Raw genomic sequence first — 21,163 nt, 5'->3', positions numbered from 1 at the left:
TTGCTGAAGAGAAAAACATCTGGTCGAGGATTGCACCCTAACTACCAGTTAAGTCCACGGTGAACTTGCTCAAACTGTTGCTCAGCCTTGGCCTCCCTGTGGCCGCTAGCAAACTGCCCATTGCTCATGGCCTCCTGGACCAGAATGTCATCTCACAGCGGTGCTGCTGTAGGTGAAGTGACAGGACACCAGGAGGAGATGCTGGGGTAGAGGAAGCAAACACATTTCTGCATTTTAAAAATGCCCTTTCCTGGCTAACCTTGTAATTACTAAAACACACAGCACTGATGGTGCCGTGGCTAGTACTGATTGGTAATCTTGATGTGAAATTAGACAAAGTTCATTTTCTTTTCTCTTGAAATAAGTGGGGTTTTTTTTATTTAAAAAAAAAATAATTGAAGGAAAAAACCAGGATCTCTTCCAAGGAATAATTTTTTAAGAATCTTTGAGTGTTTAAAAATAAAATTGCCAAAATACATGAGTGCACAGATTGTGGATGTTGCACTTTAGAAGCTCCTTATATTTTCCTTGCTTATATAAAAAAATGATATTGTATTACTAGATGACTTCTTTCTACTCTTTAAAACAAGCATATGTACAATCTCTAAACATATATTAAACTTTCTTCTGTGCAATTTCATTTAACATTCCTATGACTGATCCTGCATCCCCCATCCCTACACAGTGCCTCCTATAAGGTGCCCTTACGTCTTTGCATAGGTATAAGGGAAATAGCTCTTTAGCAGGGCAATTGAGAGTAGGGTAGGTAGAGAATGAGCTTATTTATAGGGCTTGACAACATCTCCCTTCTTACAGCACTGCCACCCAAACAAAGAAACAGATAAGCAAATACAACAGGTTAGAAAGCCCAATAAGTGCAACACAGTGCAAGCCCTGGCCCTACTAAATTGAGAAATTCCTATACCAACATGCATTTCTTTTTGGTGTTCTGTGTGTTCCCTTCTGAGCAAATTCTTAACAGCTCTGATATTTTTGTAAGAAAAATAAAGGTTTGGATCTTCCATTTACCCATATAATATTTATATTGTTCATTAACCCATCTCCCAGACACCTAAAGCATAAAACCTATAAAAGTGCACTCAGGATGGAAGTTGGTTTGTTGACCTAACATGACTTTCTGAACAGATGGGAACATGTCGGCTGTGCTCTGTTGTCTAAAGCAAACCTGCTGGGATAGTCTGGAGTTCTCCACCTTTCTGAAATCAGTCAGTAGTGGAGTTTTGAGGGAAGGACCGATGACCCTTAACCTGCCTACCGTCTCCACAGACAAGCAGTAACAAACAGATCCGAGCTGTGGTTGTATCACATCCCTTAAAGACGCATCAAGGCTTACCCAGATGGCTACAGGTGCCAGTTCTTGACTGAGCTGTGGCAGGGAGAGAGTTAGCTGCTGCCTCTCGGGGAACAGCTTCTTATAGATCAAGCAAGGAAGACTCCCAGATGTTTCCCAATAGCGACAGTGGTATTTCCTAAATTCGGCTTGGGCTGAAGCCTGCTAGTGATTTCTATTGCCCATCACTTTCTCAGTTTATGTCATCTGGGGCCCTCCAAGCTGACAGCTCTACCATGGTTCAGTCTGGGGTCATTCTTAAAACAAACAAGAAATGGAAAAGGTACTCAGAGTGCTGCACTCTCCTGCAACACATTATGATGTGTACTGCTTCAAGTCAACTGGGAAACAGGGAAAAGGCTATTCACAATGAAAGCAGATATCGTTCTTTGTACAAATGCTACTGAATGATGTGTAGCTTATTTTTGTGTGTGTGTCAAAAAAAAAAATCTCAGAAACAGCATAATTCAGAAAGTTTATCAAAATATGCTTCCTTTCTGGGTAAAATGGGCTTTGTTGGTTTAATTGCAACAGAAGCCCACAGTTTTAAGCCTTAGACATACAGCAAAAAAAGCTGACTTTTCTTTTGAAGGGGGAAAAAATAGTTATCGCTGCTCCAGGCTGAGTTCTCGGTAAGAGCAGTGAGGATGGTGACTTTTTTTTTTTTGCTGCAATTCCACCAAGGTTCCTGGAAGTGCTTTTCCTGGGCTTCAAGTGCATTTTATTTGCAAGGAAAAGCTCTTTCCAACACCTGCAGTGGAGGGCATGGGCAAAAGTGGCCCAGGGTGCCAGCCCCTCTGCCTGGGAGCCTCTCGGTGGATGAACCTCTGGCAGCCTTTCTTCCAGCGGCAGGCCGTGCACCACATGTCTCGGTTCTCCATCCCTACACCTTCCCCCACTTCTTGCCCTCGCCCCGGGCTTCCTGTGAGACAGGGAAGATTTGCTCAGTTGGAGGAATTCAATGGGAATTCTATGCAGAGCTTGAAATCCAGTGAAAGAGAGAAAAAAAATTAGGAAATATAGTGGGGGTTCTTTTTAGGCTCAGGCTTTAATACGTGCTGGATGATTTCATGGCCACTAAACTTAGCTGTTATCGGTCGTTACTATAACCCTTAAGCTTCTGTTTGTCCACTTGGACATGTCCATTTGTCCGTCTTCATAAAATTGAAGTAAATAAGTAAACATGAGAAATATCAGGAGAAACATAGCTCTTTTGAGTTTTTAAATACGTATTTTCAAATGCTCCCTTAGGTTTCAGATTTCTAGTATTCTGGTTAAGGAACTCTTGGGGAGATCCTCCCTGATCTGAATTAAAAACTGTATCTTCTAGTTCATTTAATACAGAGGTTAATGCAACATAGCTCTAAACAGACCTAATCATCATCATTATCTATTCTGCAAGAAAACTTACTGTACATCGTTACCCACCCCATCTCCCTTCCTCCAATAACAAATCTTCATTGATAGTTTATGGATGGGAAAACCATGGAAACAAAAGAAAGGGTGTTTGGTCAGTTGAGAGAACTTTTATGGGAGATTGTATCTCTGGTTTCTCTTTGCTGTTCTCCTAGATTTCAGTTAACCCCCTGAGGCAGGCATGTGCAGTTTCAAGCAGGTGTATCTTAGGGGCGACTGTCCCTCTAGGTGGGGAGGACAGGACCATGTGAGCGTGTTGTCTCTGCTCCCCTGTGCCCATAGGATGATGATGTGTTGGGGACACCTGGCAAACACATGGAAAACAAAGTTGATGAAGCATGTTCTCCATCTCATGCATTTATTTAGCTTTTGCCATGTGGGCAACGGTACTTGACCATCAGACATGAAGATGAAGTGCTTTTGTCACTGAGACCACATGTTAAAACAGATGGGGGAATGTTCACGGCAGAATTTAAACGTATTGCCAAACTGAAAAGACTCATCAACAATATTTTAAAAATCTTCGTCACTTCATATCTGTGCCTTCCAAGTTGCCCATAATAACATATTTTCACTTGAATAATATTTTAAAACTTAGGGTATATTCCCATCTAATTAACTTAATCCTTCTAATTCCCCTTTTAGAAGATTAAAAAATCTAGAGAGTTTAAGAGATTTGTCTAAGATGACACGGCCAGTCAGTGACAACACCACAACGGAGGCCTATGCCTTTTGTTTGCTCTATTAGATCAATCATAGCCACTTAACAAATGGATTCTTGTATAACGACCCTGTTCAGACCCTGGGGTCCAAATGGGAATAAAGGCAAGAGGCAAAGAGCCTCTGAGCACATCAGGGACATGTGTCATCTGTGTAATAGTCACTGTGCACTTGCTATGTGCTGTGCACACTGACAGCTACACTTTTCACAACTACTGCCTGATTCCCACATTATAGATAAAGAACCCAAGGCTGAGGGAAGTTAAATAACTTGTCCACGGTCACAGAACTTGCAACAGCAGAGCCAGGGCCATAGGGCAGCTCTCCCTGATGCCAGAGCATGTGATCATTCTGGTCACACTTCTGCCTCTTAGTTGTGATCGTAAGAGGGCCTGGGTGGCCTTGATTTCTTCTGGATGACTCATGTAGTCCCTTTGTGTCACCTGCTCTTATACCACTAAACACGAGGGTACTTCAAAAAGTTCATGGAAAAATAGAATTGAAAGATAATACAAATGTAGAGCTGGGGCTCTTTTACCTGCCCATAATCCTGCCAACTGGGCCAACTGTAGCACTAGGCTAATGTCGAAATCCTGCTGATGTCGCCAATTATTGTGCTCTTTTACCTGCCCGTAATTCTGCCAGCTGGGCCAATTGTCGAGCTAGGGCTGGGTCTGGAGCTCACAGACCCCCCAAGCCTGTTGTCCAGACTGGGTCACAAACCCTTCACATGCCAGGCTGGGTGCCCAGACCCCTCACATGCAACCCAATCAGCCAAAAGGTCCTTGGAAGCCGTAGGTTTGAAAGCATGGCTGTGCGGACCGGATGCCTGAGGCAGACAACACCAGCCAAATGGCGGTGCCATGCATGTGCACTAAATCCACCCACACACAACTTATTTACAAAGAACGGGCCGCACCACCCCCAACTAGACCCAAGGCAAGGGGGGCTGATTAAATTGTTCTATTTCCCCAAAAACAAATCATTCTGTGAACTTTTTGAAGTACCCTTGTATTTTCCCAGTTCCTAGGATTCTGAAAAGCTGTAAAAAAAGAATTTTTATAACAAAATAAAAATAGTGTTTCAAGTAATTAAACAATACTGCCATACACAGAAGAGGAGACATTTAATACATTTAAAAACTTAATCACCTACAAGCCTATGTGGCCACAGAAATACCATTGCTGATTAATAGTCACAGGAGCATTCTTAAGGCATTCTTCTAGAATTGATTTTATTTAGTACAGGTACTAGTTCTTTCTCTTTTCTTTCAATGTAAAGGAAAGTACATCAGTGTTATTTTCCTAAACATTAATTTAAGAAAATTATACAGGTAAGTAAAAACTTAAAATTTTAAGCCATTGTTGCCATGAAGCTGAATTATTCTGTACTATTGGTCTTTATTTTTTGCTAAAGTTAATGGAGTGAGGGCCAGCCGGAGTGAGGAACAGATTTTTTTAAAAAGAAAAGCTTTGGAATTCAGTGCACATTTTATGCATATAGATATATAGGTCCTTCCAAGAGCAGAATGCCCCTTGCTCCTACCCCATAATGGACTTGGTTTTGTACAGGATGCATAATAGCAAATCAGAGGGAGTCAATGCCTCATATGCTCATGGCCACTGTGGAGGATCTAGAATATGCTCATGTGGATTGTTTTAAATGATCAGGACAATAAAAATTAAAAATTACTGTAGAACTTGTAGAATCCCAAGAATACTGCCTCATTTAGTCAGAGAACCAGAGAAGTTTGGCTAATATGACAGTGACACTACTTCCTTCAGCTGGAGATAATGTAGAAAGTTCTAGAATTTGCAAAGTTGCCATAGCCCTTTTGCATGGGGTGATATGAGATCATCAAATGCTCTTCAATCAACAAATATCTGTTGAGTACTTACTATGCACCAGGAACTGTTCTAGAATCTGAGGATACAGCAGTAAACAAAGTCTCTGCCCTCATGGAGCTTACATTCCAGTGGGGGACAGACAGTAAATACAAAAACAAGCAAGATCATTTTAGTGATAAATGCCTGAAGAAAATAAAATAAGGTAGTAGGCTGTAGTGTCATTGCAGCAAAGGACTTTTATTCACTTAGGGTGGTAAGAGAAGGCCTCCGGAGGAGGTAACCTTTTATATACAGGGCACTGCAGACAAGGAGAGAACGAGAAAGGCCCTCAAGTGTGCAGCGCCCGAGTGCGACCAGAGGGCGCTCTGTGGGAGGCCAGCGTGGCAGGTGAGGAGGTGGTGGACTCACGTTACGCCTCGGTTCTAAGTGCAATGGGAAGCCATTGGAGAGTTAAGAACGTGAGACATCTGATTAATGCTTTAGAGATCCCTTTGGCCCTTTGGGGAATGGATATGAGACGGTCTGGAAAGGAGCCCTGCAGACTATTTAAGAGGCTTTTGCAGTATTTTTGTTTGTTTTTTAATTTTTTTTTTTTTTGTCTTTTTCGTGACCGGCACTCAGCCAGTGAGTGCACCAGCCATTCCTATATAGAATCCGAACCCGCGGCGGGAGCGTCGCAGCGCGACCAGCGCCGCACTCTCCCGAGTGCGCCACGGGCTCGGCCCTGAGGCTTTTGCAGTATTCCAGGCAAAAAAGTACCAGCGGTTTAAACTTAGGGGTGGTGGTGGTGGTGGTGAGAAGGGGCTGGATTCCTGTCCATTAGAGGCAGAGCCTAGGACTCGCGGATCGCGGATGGATGGGATGTGGGACAAAGAAAACAAAGTCAGATCTTTAGACGAATCAAGGATGAATGATGAGGAGTCAAGGGTGGATCCTAGGTTCTGGCCTGAGCCACTAGAGGGACGGTGGTGCCACTTATGAGATGGGAAAACGGGTGAAGTGGCAGGCTTGGGGGAGGTGGAAGGAGCAGGCTTTTGAAAATGCCATGAACACAGGTGCAGGAATATGGACCTGCTGCAGGGGACTCCTCTCCATAGTCTGTTGCTAAAGGTGCTCTCAACTCTGGAGTTCAGGGCGTGACGTCCCGTGTGTGGCCTCCTCGCCACTCCACAGCAGACCTGGGTACCATGTAACAAAAGACAGCACCCACTTCACACTTGGCTGTGTGGCTTAGTTCTGGGTGGGCTCAGTGTCACCTAACTTGGGAATTTTCTTTGAGCCATTTAATAGCAAGACATTCAAGTTTTATCTTCTTATTTTAGTTAGGGATGAAGGTGGGGAAACCAAGGGAGTGACTGATGAAGGGAACTAACATTTATCCAGCACTTGCAAATGTGAAAGACAGGCTACAAGGTCATTTGTTATCTTACAGCAAACCTGCCAAGTAAGTGATATTATCTGCATCTTATAAAGAAATTAGGCCTCGAGCAGGGCAGTGGTCTGCACAGCATCCCAGAGGTAAAAGCAGCAGTAGCAGTCATTCTCCAGGAACTTGTGAAGGGCAACATACGTACCTTCATGTGTTACCTAATGTCATCTTCACAACGACCCCATCATAGCCATCGTTTCTATGAGGAGACGGACAAGTTAAGTACGCTGTCAAGGCCACACAGTAAAGTGTGGACCCAAGATTTGAACATAATTGTCTGGTATCAGCTGGCCTAGGAACTTATTTCTGAATGATGTCAAAGGCTGCTCTTGCCACCCTTCCATGCTGCCACATCACTGATGGAAATAACATGTGCCCTAAAATAAAGCCCTATAAAGTATTATTATGGCTCTTGGTCTCAGTGGTCTCCACGTTTCAATCTTTATTTTTTGTTCTGACTATTTCTAGGTTCTATTCTGGGGCACGTTTTTTGAAGTATATAACATACTCGATAGTACCATATGATATTATTTCTAAAGAAATAAAATCATTGGGTGATATGTCCATAATTTGTCTGTTGATTAGGTGTAACCTCAGAAGTGTTGTAAGAACTCTAAACTATAACCTGCAAAAACTGTGGTAATCTCTCCCAGGCATTCAGTATATTTGTGTTACATGAATGGATTCTAAGTAGGGAGAGTCCACTTTCTTTGACCCGTTTTGCAGTGATGAGACACATCCAAGGTGGCAATGTCAGCCACATGCCAGAACCGTGCTAAACAATACAACTCTACAAGGTAGTATGTGAGAGGAGGAAATTGCTGTTAGAAAGGCCACATGACTGGCTAGTGGTCACAGTTCATAAATGCCAGAGCCAGGATGTGCAGCTGAGTCCCGCATCAGAGCTGTCATATGGATGTTGTGTCCTTCTGTAAAAATGGTAAAGAAATTTCATTACTTTGTGATTTTTAATCTTTCAATGGAAACAAAACAAAACAAAAAAACAGAAAAGAGTTTTGGTTTGGTTTTAACTTTGTAGCGCTCTTTTACCTGCCTGTAATCCTGCCGACTGGGCCAATTGTCGAGCTAGGGCTGGGTCTGGAGCTCACAGACCCCTCAAGCCCATTCACAGACTGGGTCACAAACCCTTCAGATGCCAGGGTGAGTGCCCAGACCCCTCACATGCCAGGCTGGGTCACCAGACCCCTCACACGCAGGTCTATGAGCTCGGTAACCAGCCAAAAGGTCCTTGGAGCCATAGGTTCGAGAGCATGGCCATGCATGGAGTGGACGTCCGAGGCACTCAATGTCAGCCAAGTTGCAGGGATGCACATGCACACTAACTCCACCCCACACACAATCCATTTACAAAGAATGCGCCACACCACCCCCAATCGGACCTAAGGCGAGGGGGCCTGATTAAATTATTCTATTTTCCCAACAAACTCCTTATAACATACTCTTCTGAACCCTCCCTCAAGGCATTAAAAAGACCAAACCAAAGCCAGCTAAGTATCTAACAATTAAACATCATTATTTCAGGTTTGGAAACCCTTCTGATGGCCTGAAGCCTCCTAGAACCACCCTGGGATGGCAGGTTGATTGGCTCCTACGTGCTTGTTTGGGGGCTATTTGGGACTAAATGTTTGTGTCCTTCTCCTCCGCCCCCCAAATTCATATGTTAAAGCTCCAACCCTCAGTGTGGCTGTATTTGGAGAGAGGGCTTTTAAAGAGGTAAATAAATTTAAATGAGGTCTTAAGGGTGAGGCCCTGATCCAACAGGATTAGTGTTCTTATAGGAAGAGACACCCGAGGGCCTCTCTCTCTCTCTCTCAGTTGGTCACACACAGAGGAAAGGCCATGTGAACACACAGTGAGGAGACCATCTACAAGCCAGGAAGAACGCCTTCACCCGGAACTGAATTGGCTGACACCTTGATCTTGGACTGCTAGCCTCCAGAGGCGTGAGAAAATAAATGCCTGTTGTTTAACCTATCCACTCTATAGCATCTTGTTATGGCTTCCCGAGCTGGCTAAGGGGCCAAGAGCTCTTAGTTTTCTGTCACGAAGAGACAGAGAAAGGAATGGAGATAATTATAAGAAAGGAAGGATATTAGGGAAAAACAGGTTAAAGAAAGCTGTAATTAATGAGGGTCTCCTTTCAACTCACCTCCCAACAGCCTTAGGCTAGAAAAGACTGAACTTCTGGTTACATTTGTATACACAGTATGCAGATCAGCCTTCTCAGCTACACACCTCCCAGAAGGGGTCTTACCCAGGGAACTTATTAAAGCCCAATGTTCAAGAAATCTAGCATAGGCAAATGAATAAATAAAAAATCCTGCAAACCTTGGGATTTTTCAGAAGGGGGAAAAAAAAGCATCTCCTCTCCAATACCAAGTCTCAAAGGCACGGGAGGAAAGTAAACCCTAATTGGGGTTGACAACCTTGGAGTATTTGGTTTAGAGCACAAAGAGAAAGGGGTTTTATTTGAAAAGCATTTTACAAAATGGAAACTGCTCTTTTCTTCAGTTTGGACACAGTTGAAGCTATCATTAATACTATTTCATTGTAATTTAACACTTTTAGAGCTTCTGTCTGAAACTCCTATCACACTTTATTAGTCCATTTCTGTTGCTTATAACAAAATGACCCAGAACTTGGTAATTTATAAGAAAATCAGAGTTACTGCTTATAGTTTCTGAGGCTGGAAAGTCCAAAGTCCAGGGAGTAAATCTGGTGAAGGCTTTCTTTGGTGGTGGCTTCAGTGATGGCAGGGTATCACATTGTGAAAATGATGGAGCAAAGAGAGAGAAAGAGACAGACTCTCCCCTTTTAAAGCCCTCAGAACCACGCCCCTGACCACCATTATTAATCCATTCGCTACTGCACTGTCCTACAATCTAACCACCTCTTCACGGCCCCGCCGTTCAATTACCGTAATAGGATTTGCCACCCTCTTAACAGTCACAATGGGGACTAAGTTTCTAGTCCATAAACTTGGGGGACACAATTCAAGCTTCAATGAGTTTTGGGGAGACATAATTCAATCCACTGCTCATACCAATTTAGAAGGTAGGAATTCACATGTTCTTAGATTCCACCTGGCTCCCTTCCTCAAGGGGCTGGGTCTAGCACTTCTGGAGAACTCAGGGACAGTTGCTGGCACTCAGTGGATGTGTGACAGTCCTGCATCTGCATGGTGTAGACTGTTAGGAGAGCCAGCCCACCAGCAGAACAGGAGGATAGCAAGCATACACTTTTTTTTTTAAGCATTGATAGAGAATTTAGCAACATAAAAAACATTCTTAGTTGTATGTCCCTGTCCTAAAGTAAAGCGAAAGCCTTACCATCCCCACTCTTATCTTTATCTTTAAATAGGAATAGTGAGCTTGACTACTTAAATAGTCTAAAGTTTTTGCTGAAACAGAATACACAACAAATAGACTGGGAATTCTCTAGTGAAAGACTAAATTAGAAGTGGACCTAAGACTTTTGTGGAATATCTAGTTAACCCAGTTACTCTATATACTTTCTGTCAAAGCTCTTGTCTAAAATGTCCCTGGCAACCAATGCATAGTGAAATGAGGGACTCTGAAAATTCTAGGGCATTGAGATGAGGGTAGAGATATAGAGCGTCCATAGCAGAAAAGAGTTTTAAAATTGCATTGTTGAAAAACAGACAACAGAAGGTATCTTGGCTGGTATCCTACTGTGTAAGTCATTTAAGAACCACGGAGGACATGCAGCTAGTAAAAAACCACTCAGAGTGATTTCTCTATATTTCAGGATATGATTTAATTAAGAAAGCAAAGGGGGAAAAATTCCAGTTTGGTAGATCACAGAGGTAATTAGAAAAGAGGTTTGAACTGGGCTGTTCCATCTAAATGCTGCACTTATTTTTACACCAGATGAGCAATATGGTGCAACGCTTGAAAATTCTTCCTGAGTCAAAGGCAGGAATGAATAGGATGCAGAACAGTAGGTCTCGATAATTTTGTAATTGTAGCTGCCATTATAAGTTAACACAGAAGGGTTGTCTCAATTGGCCTTTTTATGTTTACCGAAGAAAAAAGTCCCCAAAAGGACAGATTGTTAACCTCTGACACCTGCATCATTGGATCAATGTTCTTGCCAGAAGCAAAACTACTACCTACACATCTAAGCTGCTCTTTTCTAATGTCTACTTACAAGATCACTTTTTCAGAACTACCAGCAGTTACCACTCTTCAGTGAAACAGACAACTTTAATAATTACTCCAGATCCATGGTATTTCTTAAAAATCGCATTCCAGGAGTGTTTTCTCGAAACTCCCATTTCCAAAATTGCTGCCAGTGGGATGCTTTGTATTGTTAGCTATTCCCCTATGAATTTAATAAATATTCATTGACAGAGCACAACATAATTCACTCAGCCACTTTCATGTTTATCAGCTCTGTAGGAGGCTTTAGACTTTGCTGGAAATCTCTGGGAGTTGCCAGTGGTTGACAATAAGAAGCTTTTGTGAGGTCCTTGGGGAGAGGGGTGGAGAAGAGAAAATATGGTTAATATCTGTTATCAGAAGCCACTTTCTGAACCTTATCAGGAGTTATACACCACCACTGGCGTATCAACAGTGTGCAGATCTATGGGTATTCTGTGATAAGCTATAAAAGACCCCTATAGTTTTAGATGAATGGTTAGAAATCAAGTTAATTCAGGGTGCTTTATCAGACAGCAATTATTTAATATGACACATCAATTTCTTATTATGTACTACTTACATCTTATTGCATATTTCAGCACTCATTTATTTTCAAATTATCTATCAGCATGGATTATTCAGGCTTTCAAAAAAAAAAAGATTTCAATTTATTTTTTTGAACCTTCAAAATGACATACCTACAAAACAATAATTTCAAAGTAATAAATTTTATAAAGTTACTTAGAATGATAAACACCATCTTTTCCATACAAGGTCTGAGTTTAGCTATTAAATTTATAGTCTTTTGGAAACATACAAAGGTACCACTAACACAGAAGATCTTGATCTATTTCTAACAAGTTGTTTATTAACAGTTGAAACTCTCCTCTAGTTTTCTAAAATACCTGTCAAAACACCTTTTCACAGAGAAGTTGGGTCTGTCTGGACCACGAGATACTTTGCTGATGAGTTTACAATTGTCACTGAAGAAATATAGTACGCTAGCATTTTGACTGTTGTCTTTTTCTTGCATGTTTCTACAATTTGTTCTCTAAATTGACGTTTGCCTTTGACTAGCTTTCAGGCTTTTTGTTTTTCTACTTACTGGAATGCCTGTGAAAGTGATTGGAGGAGACTGCCAAGAAATGCTGAAGCTTCTGCTGTTGGGGGTGAACTTTGCCGATCCTGGAATGGTCTCAGGGGGTGTGGCCTGTTAAATAGAAAACAGAGAAAGCTGTTATGAAAGAACATTTTTCCTCAGAGCCTTAAGCTCCTCTTCCCAAGTAGGGCCTCAGAAATGGTCTCAGTTGTATTAATAACTTAGACTAATTTTCTAACAGGAGACTAAACAAGGTCAAAAGGAGTAGCTAATAATAAACTTTTTACATATACCTAAGCAATCTATCTAAGGTATAAAAGGTTTTTAAGTGTTGAAATGGTTTTTGACTAGATTTCTGAAAAAAAAAATTATTAGATACACATGTATCTATGTTAGGACACCTATGAGATATATTTCCTCACTACCAAATTAGGAAATGTACATTTTTAGACAGTGATGCTGGGTGTGTAAATTGGGACAACATTTTGGGATGGTAATTTGGCAGTATGTATCAAAATTCTTAGCATTATGTGTATCAGCTATTTCAGTTCTAGGAATTCATTCTAAGGAAATGGATACAAGGATGTTCATTGTGGAACCATATATAAAAAAACTAGAAACAATACAAATATCCAGTAATATGGAAATAATATGAGAGTACTTCAAAAAGTTCATGGAAAGATTTGTATATCTTTTAAATCTATTTTTCACGATTTTTTTTTTTTAAAGATGACTGGTAAGGGGATCTTAACCCTTGACTTGGTGGTGCCAGCACCACACTCTCCCAAGTGAGCCACGGGCCGGCCCCTCCACGAACTTTTTGAAGTACCCTCATAAACCATGATACAAAATCCACAGAGCCATTAAAAATGCTGTTGTTGAAAAAAAAACCTCATTGGTATGGGAAAATGTTCATGATATATTAAGTACAAAAAAACAGCATAGTAAACACAGTAGTACCATAGGTTCCTTTTTAAAAATGTGTATACATAGACATAGAACAAAGTCTTGAAGGACACACAAAAAGTATTAACCAAGGGGCTCTCAGGTTGTTGATAATAGGGATAAATTTTCTTTTTTTGCTACATTTTAAATATTTTCTATGCTGAACATTTATAATATCTATAAGCATAAAAGTCCCAATAGTATGAATATATGGTTTGGGAAAGACCTTCTAGATCACCTACTATGTGTTCCAACTTTCATTATATAGATGAATAAAGTGATTTAGTTAAGCGGGCTCAAGCCCATGATTTCTGACATGTCACACTGACAAATAAGAAAAAAATGAATGAATTATTCTTTTTTTAACCAACATAACAAAAGTAAGGAATGAATTTATTACATCTACTAGTTTAATCATCAGCTCTATTCCATTGCTCTTGAGTTTAAGTCTGCTAAATAAGTGGCTGAATTTTTCTTCCATAGGTTTAGTTTTTTTAAAATTACAAATATATTTGCCAGTGACAGTGGTTTTGTAATTGGCACCACTGGAAAGTATTTAAGCAATACATAGCAAGAGCCATAAACAGTTTGCTCATATTACATCCTCTGACTCAATAATTACTCTTCTCAAAATTTAAAGAAAAAAACCAAAAGCTATAGGCATAAAGATGTTCATGATGAAGTTATTAATGATAGTGAGAAAACTGGATAGACTAAAAAGTAGATACTTAACAATGAGAGAATGATTAAAACAGGTTAGTGTTTCAATTTAATTTAGTACTATTTAGTCATATGGAAAGTTTTCATAAAACAAGGCTAGCAGAAGGCAATTGTAGGTATGCAAAGGAGATTTTTTAAAAATTGCATAAGAAACTATGCAACTAAGGAATTATAGGAAAAAGTATTTTCTTAAAGTTTCATTGTGCTGAAATCTTATTAAAATAAGTCAACACTTAAAATAGTTAATAAGTTTTTGGGGAAAAAAAGAGCTTTAACCATGTCCTGAATTTGCAGGCTTTGTCTTTAAGGTCTTGTCAGACTTTAGGATGAAACAGAATCTCCTAGAGGGTCTGTTACAGCAAAGGATGCTGGGCTCCACCCCCAGGTTCTGAACAGTAGGTCTGGGGTGGTCTCAGTTTCTAACAAGTTCCTAGGTGATGCTGACACTGTTGATTTGGGGGACACTGAAAACCAGTACTCTAATCTGAGAAGCTTAATTACCCATTTAGTACGCAAGACACGAAGTCCCAAGATATGGGGTGCAGGATAATTCTGTCATTATGCCAGTGCTGTCCAATGCTTATTTTTTCATTTATTTTATATTTTTATTTAACAGATACTTATGTAATGTGCCAGGCAGCATTCTGAGGGATTTACAATATTTAGGATTTCAATTTTCAGAACCTCTAAGGGATCAGATCTGCAGTCAGCACTGGAGAGTATGGGAATAACCTACAGGATCCCATCTATGTAAGATCTTGGCTTTTAAAGGAGAAAAAGAAGAACAGCTGGGCTGCAGTGTGTAATGCTGTTTTTCCATGGAGTTATCTTTCACTCACAGGCCAGATTGCTACTGGTCAGGGTTGCAGCGACTATTCTCACAGTCCCTGGCAAGTCACCTGGTAAGCATGGTCAGTGTGCACGAGGTAGAGGGTAGTGGGAGCTGAGCGGCTCAAGGGCGTCATCAGTTTAGTCTTGGTTTTGGCACAAGGAGTTTCGGCCCGGCTCGAATGTGGGATGGGGAAAGTGGGAGGCGAAGCCAAGGACTGGGAGGGTGAAACCGGGGCCAGGCTGCTCAGTCTGTCTGCCACGGAGTCTGTGTTGAGCTTGATCTCAGTGCAGTAAAAGTCCTCTTCTCGGGCGGAGCCCGTGGCGCACTCGATAGAGTGCTGCGCTGGGAGCGTGGCGACACTCCCGCCGCGGGTTCGGATCCTATATAGGAATGACCGGTGCACTCACTGGCTGGGTGCCGGTCAAGAAAAAAAAAAAAAAAGTCCTCTTCTCCATCACTGTAGTCAGAGTCCCCAATGCGCCTGATCAAAGAACAACGAAACAATTGTACTCAGCCAATCTGTCTTGCACATGCTGTTCCTCTCTCTTGCCTGCCTGGCAGACTCTTGTTTATCCTGCAACACTCAACAACTATCCACGTCCAGGGAAGCCTTCCTTGACCTCTTAAAGCAATTCATTCATTTATTCAATCATTCATTCAGCCATTTATTCAATAAGAATTTATTGAGAATCTGGTGTGTCCAGGCACTGTATCACAATGAACAAAATATAGATAGATGCTATCCTGGTAGAACTTATAGTTTAGTGGGGAGGCAGATAAGAAACCTGTAAAGAAATAAATATTCAATATATCAGGTGTTAAGTCTCAGAAAGAAAAATTAGGCAGCATTAAGGTGTCTTTAAGCAGGATAAGTGATTGGGGGTGGGGGGGCACTATTTTAAACAGTATTCAGAGGAAGCTTCTGGGAGGTGGCATTTGAGCAGACACCTGCCCTAATGAAGTGGGAGAGACCATGCTGGGAACTGTGGGAAGAACACCCCAGGGCAGAGCAGCACGAAGCCCTCAGGTGGGCAGGCCTGGTGTTTTCCAAGAAGGGCAGAGGGGTCAGTGGAGCTTGGGACACAAGGGAGTGATGAGAAAAACAGTGGGAGCAAAGACAGAGGCCAGATCACGTAGGGCTTTGCAACCTGTGGTAATTGCTTTGGTTTTTATGCTCAATATGATGGAAGCCACTGGAGGTTTTGGGAAATCTAATCTGGCTATTGTCTGGGGAGTAGGGGACAGGAGAGCAGGGGTGAGAGGCCATCAAGGAGGCTGTTACCATCAATAATCTGATGAGTGTTGACAGTGGCTGGGCGAGGGTGACAGTGGTGGAAGTGATGAGAAGTCACATTTTGGATGTATTTTGAAGCTTAGGGGTTAGGACTTATCTCCCAACTGTTAGTTCTCTGTGCTCCTTTTGAAGCGTGTTCATCCCTTTAGTTAATTGCTTGCCACATTTCTGGAATATTTAAAATCCTCTTTATTGCCTCATATGACTGTGATTCTCTAGGGCTCTGTCTTGTTTGTCTCTGTGTTACTCCACACATATCAGCGTATTTGGCATACAGTAGGTACGTACTGAATGCTGAATGAATAAATGAATGAAGCTGAGGTGGTTGTAGCAGGGGGATTAAGAGCATGGACTGTGGAGTCAGACTTCTTCGGTTCAAATCCGGACTCTGACACTTTCTAGTTGTGTGTGTGACATTGGCAGCCTACATGTAGCCCTAGTGCCTCAGTTTCCTCATTTATAAAATGGGGATAATTATAGTACCTGCTTATTGTGAGGATTCAGCAAATAGATATGAAAGGCTTAGAAGTGTACCTGACACATAATTAGTACTATGCAAGTGCTTATTAAGTTAAAATAAGGACTATGTTGAATGTCTCAATTTTCACTATTGCCAGAAAAAGTACCTTTTTGGGCACTTTCAAAGTTCTTCTCCCTGAGACATGGAAAACTGTGCTTTTCCACAGAAATTTTGAGTAAAATAACTGTCCCTCACCTCAGAAAACATTGATTTGGTTTGTTAGTTTCAGGGGAGTGGTGCGTATTAAGCAGGATGGTTTTATGGGACAGCTGAGCACAGGCCCTGGTATCCCCTCATTTCAGGGATGCACCCAGCAGCAGCAGCAGTCACTGACTCAGAACAAACCTCTTTCCCCCACTAATGAGCCTTACATAAAACCTAAAATCAAAACCCTCCCTGCCCCCAACCCCCACCCAGGCCTTTCTGTTTGGCCGGATCAGTGGCTTCTCCCAACCAAGTTCCATTTCCTCTGAGCTCCCAGACTGAGGCATCTGCAGAGATGTCTTTGTACCTTTGTATGCCACCAAGTCTGGCCAGGCTTGGCTTTCTGACCAGCACACCATTAAAGATCCTAGAGTGGGACAAAGAATGAGTGTCTGTCTATTCCTGTCCCCACTTCCTTTCCAGTCAAAGGCAGGCTGAGTTGCTGCTGGCTGCCAAGTGTTACAAATAGACACACAGGCCTGGGGAAATTGTGCATCCCATGTGGGGATAAATTAGGATCAGCCCCTGGGGCACAAGAATGGAGTGACATTTAAGAAAACAACAGTGTACTGGTGTACTTTTCATACTGGCATGGTGTGTACTGCAGCTACATCAGATGCAAGACATGTTTTCCTTGGGCTTTGATATGCTTCCCTCTCACCCCTCCCCATCTACCCCCCCCTTGTCCCCCCCACCCCCCAGCCAACATGTTCAAAATGCCCCATCATCCTATAGTCACGTAATTGAGCTCATGGATTAATGCAAAGGCAAGCTCTCTCTCCCAGTGCATGAGAGAGCTCAGGCCCCAGGCTTCATAAATGTAGATGGGCCTTGGGGTCCTGCTAACCCAGGCCTGTTCCTGTGCGGTGGCCAGCGGGGCTGTGCGGCACTACTAGTCAGGGCAATCCTGACAGCACATTAGTAAAAAGGGGATCCCAGGGAAGCAAATGAAGTGGCTGCATTTTGAATTCCACCCACTGAGGGCACCCCAGGAGCACGAAGAAAAATCATGCGATACCACTTGCAGTCTATAAATACATGTACATAGCATGCGCTTCTGAGTGGGGCTGAATAGGATTCAATTTTCTGGGCAGAAAGACTTTAAAACAAACCAACTGGATATAGTGTTGGGAAGTTCTTTCTAAACCTTTAAATAACTGAGCTGTTTACATTATGATTGTTCTGACAGTGGGATTTGAGGGGAGACACTGCAGGATTTCCTGCCCTGAAGGCTTGAGGAATAGGAGTGAGAAAGCTCTGCCCACAGTATTTTAATAACCCACAGTATTTTAATGCCGTACTTCTTGGACAGGAAGGTGGACCCTCTTGCTAGGGGAGCAGAAACCCAGTGTTACTGAGCCACACCCTCAGCCTACAGTGACCTTCTGGGTGCCATGTTCTGGAAGGCTCTGGTGTGTCCCCAGACTTCTGGCTCAAGGGTTAGGGAGCTGGATCCCTGTTTCTCTCCATAGTCACTGGTGGGGCCACCCTTGCAGATTAGTAAAATCACCTTAGAACTCATTTTGATTTTCTGCCTATACCACTTTTTCTGGATGATGCATTTCCTAAATTTATCTCTTGCTGGGTAAAGTGATGGTTGCATTCGTTTCTCCACACTCATCCTGTTGAAGGGACCCCTCTATGCCCAAGCATGTGGGGGCTTTGTCATGCATTTGTGTTTGCTGTACATACACTGGTCATGACTTACAGCTTCTCAACATCTCTTCTGAGTCCCAGATCCCTGGATGACAAAGACTCAGGATGAAAGCAAAGACTGTGGCTCCCAGTCATCACTACTGCCCTGGTATGACCCTACTGCTGTGGCTTCATTTTACCTTTGCTTAGAAAGGCTTTTACATAGCATGAGGAAAAGTGTAGATTTTATAAATAAAGGGCTTATTTGAGCAACAAAAAGATTTTACAAATAAATGGCTTATTCAAGCAAGATCATCAGTCATTAGAAGAAAAGCAACAGTAGCACTGATTGCTGTGGTGGTTCTTAAGCCCTTTAAAGGCTATATATGTAAGCCTTTGAGGCTCCAAGTCATGAATACCCTCCACTGGAAAAATAAATGCACATTTCATTTTATAGACAACTTTAGGGGATTCAAGGACTCCTTGAAGTCCAACACAGATCCCAGGTTAGGAATCCCTTTCTTAATGTTTTATATTTTGCAAATCTCTGTCACATATATTTTATCTTTGTCCCACACATATGACCCTGTAGATTTGACATTGTTATTCATTTTCAAAAGAAACTGGGACTCAGAGCAGTGACTTACCTAACATGACTCAGTAAGTAAATCAGGGAGGCTTTATGACGTTAAATCCTTGTTCTTTCCGTGGTACCATATTGGCCTCTATTATCTGCTGTGACCATTTCTCTAGAGATTAGGAGGACCAAACCAGTCCAGTGTGCAGAACTTTGAAGGCACAGTGTGGTGTGCAATTTCTGAGTGCAGGTGGCCCTAGACTAACTGACGGAGACTACTTCAAGTGCTGAAGGGGGGGCTGCCTTACCCAAGACGAATGGTCTGGATGTGTTTTTGGATACCTGCTGCTGTGCTCAGCACCTTCCCACAGTTTTTCCAGAGGCATTTGAACATCACTTTCATGGAGTTCTATAAATGGGAGAGAAAGTTACATTAAAATGAAAACTAACCCACCAATATTTTCTTTCTCTTGTCCCAACACATTTTCCCCTTCACTGGAAAAATAACTGCTTCTGATCCTCTTGACTGTAAACCTCCCCACTCCCTCCCCACCCCCGCTGGTGAGTATCTTGGTGACCTCTGACATTATCCTGCATCCTTCATGAGAACTGAGCTTTGCTGGGATATTTCAGGTCACGTTCACAAAGGTGGTCACAATGTCATTTGGGCTGTAATGACAGTGGCTAACATGCATTGAGCACTTACTACACGCCAGATGCTGTCCTAACTGTTAATCTCATTCAATCCTAAAAGATAGACACCATTATTAATCTCCATTTTACAGATGCATAGAGAGCTTCAGGGAAAAATGCCCAATCAATGAACCAGCTACAGCAAAGCTGGAATGTAAATCCAGGGAGTCTGGCTCCAGAAACCATCCTCTGAACCAGTTCACAATTCCACCTTCTTCAACAAGGGTCTCAGTATTTTCCCAAAACAGTCCAGCACAGTGACTGAGAGCACTGATTCCGAGCCTTCTATTTCAGAGATAATCCCTGTATTTGTAAGGATGTGAGGGACAATTTATAGTTTTATTTTGAGTAACAACTGGCTATATCTTCAGTCAATTTCAGATATTATTAGTTCATTCAGGATTTGACCATTTGACCCAGAGCACTTGAAAGTTGCTTTAATAACAGTGATTACCATTGTTTCTCGATTCAGATCCAATTATGAAATTTTCGTAGCCCAAATCACGTATTTGTCAATTCTTTCCAGCTTAATAAGCCTAAAACATGCACCAGAATGTATTGTTGTAAATTTAGTTAACCTTTCCAGAAATTAAATAGTGAATTCTGACCAATGATCTAATTGAAATTACTAGTTGTAATAGTTGAGGTCAGCAGCTGGAGCAAACAAAGAAGGTGAGGCAGATCTACCACCCTTCTTTGCTTTTGGCAAAAATAAGGCCCCAAGGTTGGTTAGTTAGTTGTTTTTAACAATTTAGGGAGAAAGTCTGGAAGACCTTTCAGTGAGAAGGAGAAATAGGTATAAAAGATGAGCCTATGGCTTGTTAAATTACTATTGTGTAGTAATTGTTATAATTCATTCATTCATTGTATTTGATTCAGTAAGAGCTGGTTCATTTCCCTTGTGTTTGTCAAAATGTTGGTAGTATGTCTGACCACACCTTATTGTGTAGCTAGGACTGGCTTCTTTCTCCCTATTAAATTTACCTATATTAAGTAGAAACAAGGCACTGAGGCTAAACTTATAAATAATACATCTTCTCTGCCCTCAAGGAACTTGTAGTCTAGTAAGGAGAGATGGGACAATAAAATACAGATACCATGGTAAAAGTGTGTTTAGGGTACCTCGAAGACACTAAAGGAAGGGAATGATCAGTTCTACCTGCAAAGGTTGGAAGAAGCTTGTAGAACTGGCTCGTAGAACTGGTTCTTGGGTGGGGGGACCCGAGCCCATGACCTTAGTATTATAAAGCTGTGCTCTAACCAACTACCCTACCAGCCAGCCCCAGAACTGGCTCTTGAACTTAATTAATTGTGTTAAATTAAAATAGGTGTTGACCAGGGAGGGACGGGCATTCTGGGCACTGCAGTTGGAAGCAGCATGAATAATATGAACAACTATGTCTTGATGTGTCTGAAAGAAATGGATAGTTTGAGCAGGATGAAAAATCAAATTTGAATAGCTAGATAAACTTCACATGGAGGAACTCTTGTCATGCTAAAAAGATTGCATTTTATTCTTCTAACAAATGGGCAACAATAGCAGTTTTAAGCAGGGGAGAATCATGATCAAATGTGTAGCGTTGCTGTTTAGAGGCACCTGTGTAGTGTGTATGTGGGTTTAGAATTTGAGAGAGCTGGTTGGCTGTATGTTATAATCACCTGAAGTGTACCCTGCCTGCTCCCCCCTCTTACAGAAT

The 21,163-nt window shown here is 41.9% G+C and overlaps 1 protein-coding gene across 1 annotated transcript; it reads right to left on the bottom strand.

Annotated features, from left to right (window-relative positions):
• Positions 1-2,918: 2,918 nt before the first annotated feature.
• Positions 2,919-20,697, bottom strand: LOC134375070 (zinc finger protein 704-like). Its single transcript, XM_063093218.1, has 6 exons — positions 20,626-20,697; positions 19,082-19,182; positions 14,977-15,024; positions 14,611-14,830; positions 12,053-12,157; positions 2,919-3,071 (listed from the first exon to the last, which is right to left on the bottom strand). The coding sequence occupies exons 1-6, from the start codon at positions 20,695-20,697 to the stop codon at positions 2,919-2,921; spliced, it is 699 nt and encodes a 232-aa protein (XP_062949288.1).
• Positions 20,698-21,163: the final 466 nt, after the last annotated feature.

This window comes from Cynocephalus volans, chromosome 4 (assembly GCF_027409185.1).
Source record: "Cynocephalus volans isolate mCynVol1 chromosome 4, mCynVol1.pri, whole genome shotgun sequence".
NCBI lineage: Eukaryota > Metazoa > Chordata > Mammalia > Dermoptera > Cynocephalidae > Cynocephalus > Cynocephalus volans.
Note: the sequence above shows the minus strand (reverse complement) of the source record. Positions and strands in the feature narration are given on the sequence as shown.